General features: G+C 37.2%; 1 protein-coding gene across 6 annotated transcripts in view; it reads left to right on the top strand.

Moving 5' to 3' along the window:
• Positions 1-260: 260 nt before the first annotated feature.
• DZANK1 (double zinc ribbon and ankyrin repeat domains 1) overlaps positions 261-6,017 on the top strand; it is a 120,040-nt gene continuing 114,283 nt past the window's right edge. For 2 of the 6 annotated variants that reach the window (XM_037022496.2, XM_037022495.2), the window contains exons 1-3: positions 265-475; positions 2,477-2,592; positions 5,283-5,436. In XM_037022496.2, the coding sequence (XP_036878391.2) occupies positions 2,484-2,592; positions 5,283-5,436 (263 nt within the window). In that variant the 5' untranslated portion in view covers positions 265-475; positions 2,477-2,483. Of the gene's footprint in view, positions 476-2,416; positions 2,593-5,282; positions 5,437-6,017 lie in introns of those variants that run through there. The other 4 variants (XM_073236964.1, XM_073236963.1, XM_037022494.2 and 1 more) reach the window with 4 other exon arrangements.

The following is a 6,017-nucleotide window of genomic DNA, read 5'->3' as shown; positions in this document are numbered from 1 at the left end:
GGTGGCCAAGCCGCGCCTGCTCCGCCTCATTCGCCCGCGCCGCTACGTGTTATTCTTATTTTCCAGAATGTCAGACCCAGGCTCCTTCATTCAGAGTTGGGACACCGCCTTTCAGCGCTTGGCAACTTCTGTGAAGGCATATCCTCCGACGCCTACGGCGAAGCTCTAGCCGAGGGGGAAGCAGGTACCAGTCTCCAGTCCAGGCGGCCGGGGCGGAGCTGGTTGCTAGGAAGCCAGGTTTCCACCAATCACCTGCCCAGTTCTCAGTGGGCGGGACGCGACTCGCAGCGTCTGTGGTAACCTGGAGGCTGGAGAGGAGAGGGCCTAAGCCGGAGAGGTGGGCTCCCTGGCAAGGGTCCCTAGGCCGAGGTTCCGTGAGGGTCCCAATTCCGGTCCTGGTGACTGGAGGAGGAGTGGGGGCCCTTCTCCCCAACTCCAGCCGAAAGGAAGCGGGCGTCCCTGTTTGGCCTAATAGGTGAGGACGGAGACTAGACGGGGTTCCGGATCCGGGCAGCGAGGGGCGGTCTTAATGTGGGGATTTGGTGGGTGAGAGGTGCTTTGAACCACACTGTCCTCTGGGCCTAGCACATCAGTCTACTTCTGATTCCCTTCCTTTGGGGTACACTGGCTGCCCGACTGTCACGGGCAGCCCTTACTTGCTGCACGAATTACTCCCTCCCCAGCAATTTTTATTTTGAACTAATTTTTCAACTTCTTAAATTGCCTCTCACTTAAATGGAAAAATGAGTAAGACCCCCTCTCCCTGCTAATCCAGCCACACTTATGTAGAGGCTATTATTCTATCAGTAGCTGCAGATTAAATGCTTAGCCACCATGGGAGCAATCGAAGTGTCCATCAATAGATGAATGGTTAAAGAAGATGTACATATGCACAGTGGAGTATTATTCCACGATAAAAAAATAAATCCTGCCATTTGCATCAACATGGATGGACCTAGAGGGTATTATGCTCAGTGAAATAAGCCAGGCAAAGACAAATACCATATGATTTCACTTATTTGTGGAATATTAAAACAAAACAAAACGAACAAAATAGCAATAGACCCATAGACACTGAAAAGTGACTGGTGGTTACCATACAGGAGGGGTTGGGGCTAGAGGAGAAGGTGAGGGGGATAAAAGGACACAAAAATTCTCAATCATAATATAGTTGGTCAGAAGGATAGTAGTACAGCTTAGAAAATATAGCCACAGATTCTGTAATGTTTTCCTATGTTGATAGATAATAACTGCACTAATAGGGGTGAGGATTTAATAATTTGGATAACTGTTGAACCACTGTGTTGTATATTGAAATCAATATAATATTGTATATCAACGATACTTCATTAAAAATAAATTCTTAGCTCCCATCCTGGAACTGCCCAACTAGGCATTAAAGTCACTCCTTAAATTTAGTTATTCCACTTTTGGGAACATAGTCTGTGTCAAAATTCAAGCCACAAGATTTTCAGAGCAGCATTATTTAGAATTGCAACAACCAAAATGAGAATGAAACTAGTCATATCCCAAATGCCCAACCACAAATTGGTAAATAAGATTACATAAGCACATGGAAAATTGTGAATAATAGAGTGAGGATGCAAAAAGTACACAAAAAATTGAATGACTATGTAGATTATAATTTGAGTAAAACCTATGTAGCCATAATTATTGAAATTGGAAGAGGCCATACAGAGGTGCAAAAGGTTGCTGTATTAAGGTGAGGTTTGCTTTTTCTCCCCCTGAATCCTTTATGAATTAAAAATTATGACACATTCCAGGAAAAAAGATCAATAAGGCTTCCATATGCATACTAAATTATTTGTAAGTACAGGAGATGGAGCAGGTGTTTATATCACTTGTCAGTGCCAGCTTTCTTTTGGTTGATGCTTGATATGCTGCCATCCTTCTAAAGTTTCTTTGCAGCATTTCAAATGCAGGAACCACTTGGCAACAACTGTAGGGCCTTCAACCTGTAGCTATCCCAGAGGAGTTGGCTCCAAATTAACACTTCATTCTATATGCAGAGTTACTTCTTTTCCTCTTGTGTGATGACTTGCCCTGAAGCCAAGAAAGTGGCACACTAATAAGAGGCAGAGAAAGGTAATAATAATCCAGAGGGAGCTCACATCAGATCATTAGTGATAGTCTTTGTTCTGATTGCAGTAGTCATTTCATTTGCCCATTAAAAATAATTCCATTTCCCCCATCTCATTCTCCCATGCTCTTTTCCCGGAAGTGAGGTAAATTTTTGAATAATCAAAACTCTACGTGGGACCTCAGTAACAAAAATAGAGCTGAAATAATAGTTATTTCAATTAAAAATTGAATAATATTTGTAGATGGTATAATAGCAGTATTCTTTGTGGCTTTTACTAATTTTACTATATTTAAGTGGGATGCTTTTCTTCAGCTTTGTGTTCAAATAAAGGTGACCGCTGAAATTATTCTCATCCACTTTTTTAATGTAAAGAGGGAAAATGACTGCTGGTTCAGTGTGTGTCCCTCAGATCATACCATTGCGACTGCCTCTGCCAGGAAAAGCCAACCATGAAATTGATAACAATACCCTTTTGGAAATGAAATCCGGTAAGAATCAGATTACTTGAAATTGCTTAAAATAACATTGCCATACTCATTATGTTTATCTGATTGTTAATTTAACTCTGCATGCTTTCTATCGTCAAGATCTTGGGAAGTTTGTAAAACTTTAAAAATTTGAAACTGTTGTACTTGGTGGTTTATAAAATGGCTTATATTAGATTAACATGGTGTGCTTTGACCAACCTTGTATTTGTATAGGTATATAGGTGTAGCAGTGCTGTGCCTCACATTAGCCAATATAAGATGTACTGGTGTTTCCCTAAGTTCCCCAGGATTCTCATTATTTTGCCAAGATGATAAATTTGAGCTATTAACACAGGCTTTCCAGTCAGACAGGTTGGAGATTGATTCCTGGTTTTGACAACTTCTAGTGACCTTTGATGACATTACTTAGCCTTTCGGGGTCTCAGTTTCCTCATTGTTAGATAGTGGTAATAAGATCTACCATTCAGAGCCATCGTGAGGATTAAATGAGTTGATATATTATGTTAGGTACATGGGGTATAGTACATAGTAATACCAGAATAAATCTTAACTATTATTACAGACATAAAGCAGTGACTGTATTTCCTAGTAATGACAGGAATATATAAGGAGAAGGGCCAGTTCTATAGATAAAACATATGAACAAGTACTTGTTTAAAAAGATGCTGAGATTCTGATTATGTATTTCAATAACTGTGTAAAAACTACTTACCTATATGCATGGTAACCCCTGGGCTTCCTAAACGGAGAGTTTCAGCTAAGAATATGCTCAATTATACCTCATCTCCCTTCATCTTAAAAGCTAATATTTTTTTAAAATTCTCAAACCAAAATACAAATTCTAATAAATGTGCCCATAACTCTTAGGAAGAGTTGGATGATTATTGAAAAATGATTTTATGAATGATACGGTATCCAAATTTTCTCATATTTAAAATGTTTAATAGTTTCTACAGTTCAGTAACAAAAAGAATAATAACCCAATAGAAAAATGGGCATAGGATGTGAAAGGACATTTTATAACAAAGGAAATATACATGGCTTTCAGACATATGAGGATATGCTTCTACCTACCCTTTTCTCCCCACACCTTATCCGTGACTTCATTTACTGCATTGCACTTAATCACCACTCAACAGAATGTATATGCTTGTTTGTTTGTGTATCCTTTCTAGAATGAATGCTCTATGAGAACAGGGACTTTGGTGACTGGTGTATCCCCAGTGTCTAGAACAGTGTCTGGCACATGATAAGTACCTAGTAAATATGTAATGAATGAATGATTCTTACTAAAAATGTAAGAAATATAAGTTAAAACTACAAGATAGTGTTTTTTTAACCTAAGAGATTGACAAAAAAAAGAAAAAGAAAAATTGATAACACACTGTATGGGTGAGGTTACAAGTAAATGGGCACTTTCATGCATTGCTGGTCACAGTGTAAATTGTTTCAACATCCACGATGGGATGTTTGGCAATATTAATCAAAATAACAAGTGCATGTATGTTTTTGACTCAATAGTACTTGTTCTACATATCATACAGATATAAAAAGAACTTTCTCTGAAGTCATTACACTGCTTATAAAGGCAAAAGAAAAGGAGAAAGAAAAATAAAGACAGACTAAATATCCATCTATAGGGGACTAGTTAAATTATTGTTCATCTATATAGGGAGAGAATGTGATGCAACCATAACAAAGAATAGGGTTACTCTACATACCAGTGTAGAACACTGTCCAAGGTATTATTGTTCAATGAAAAAAAAAGTGTGGATCAGGGTTTGGTATGCCACTATTTGTGTTGAAAGAGAGGCGGAAATAAGAATATGTACATATAGGTTTGTACAGATATAAAATATTTTTGGAAGGATATTCAAAATACCATTGATTGCCTTTGGCCAGCTAATGTCAGTGATGTGAGGGAGACTTAATTGTATCTTCTTTTTTTGAGCTTTTTTAAGAAAAAAAAATTGACATATAACATTGTATAGTTTCAAGTGTGTAACAATGACATGTACATTTTGTAACATCCATCACCACATAATTATAATTTATTTTTCTTGTGATGAGAACTTTTAAGATCTACTCTCTTAGCAATCTTTTTTGAACTTTTGAACCTTGAATCATATGAACTTATTACCTTCAAGATTTTTCCAAAAAGTGTAGGAATTACCAAGTCTAAATAAAATATGATAAAGGCATTTCTGAAGCAATGCTCAAAAAATGAAAAATTAGCTTCTGCTTTCTAAATGGGTATTTTCCCAAGCTGACACCTACTCCATTTGTATCAGGGCCCTACTGGAGAGGCAAGATAGCATAGTGACTCAGGAGTATGGGCTGTGGACTCAACCTAGCCAAAGTCCAACACAATTCTGCTGTACTTCAACAAGTTTCTTACCCTCTCTGGGACTATGTTTCCTCATTTATTAAGTAGGTATAAAATAGGACGTGTTGGATATGGTTGTGTAAGTGAAATGATGTAATTCATGTAAAGACAGTGCCTGGTACAGAGAAAGAACTCAACTTTCTTTCTTATTTATTGTTATTCATTTCTATAATACATAAGAATATGTAAGTTATTGTTAGTGTTAGTTATTATTATTCACTTTTACCATATAAAAGAAATTTAGCATTGTTCAGGGACTTGTTACTTCAGTGTTAATTACATCTATCCTGTTTTGGTTTTTCAGACACCCTAGATGTCAACATTTATTATACCCTGGATGGCAGCAAACCTGAATTCCTAAAGAGAGTTGGTTATGGTGAAAATACTACATTTAAATATACAAAACCCATCACTCTACCTGATGGAAAAATACAAGTTAAAGCTGTTGCTGTCTCTAAGTAAGTTAAGTGCATAGTGACTAAAATAATTTATAATATAATGACATTATGTTTTAATTTTAATTATTTCTTCCTCTGAGAATCAGTGCTGGATTGGAAGGGCACTAAAGAAAGTTATTCTAATTCCAGCATATATCTTTAACTTTTGTGTTTTATTTGTCTTCTATTGAGGTCTACTGTAAAGGGCACATGTAAGAGAGTACAGCTCAGTGGGGTGTTATATATATTAATACTGTTTTTATTTTGAATTCCATATTGGGACTTAGGGACGGAAGAGCCTTTTCAGGGGTTGGGACCTCTGAAGAGATTCATCTGGCTCTGAGGAGTATACTGTTTTCAGTGGATTTTTTTTCCCCTGGGACATGGCCTACAACTACCACCATCATTCTCTATTTTATTTTGTATTGACTTGATTGGCCTTCACGGCTACTGTCATTTCAATTTGTTTGACATTAGCTACTTTATTCTTTTCTTTGCCCTTTCTTTCCTTCTCAATGACTTTTTCTAATTTTTAAAAGCAGAAACACTGCTTAATTTGGAAACCGTATGTTGCAGAGAAAAAAATTCTAATCTTTTTGTTT

Source organism: Manis javanica, chromosome 5, assembly GCF_040802235.1.
Source record: "Manis javanica isolate MJ-LG chromosome 5, MJ_LKY, whole genome shotgun sequence".
Lineage (NCBI taxonomy): Eukaryota > Metazoa > Chordata > Mammalia > Pholidota > Manidae > Manis > Manis javanica.
This window is presented reverse-complemented; position numbering and strand designations above follow the sequence as displayed.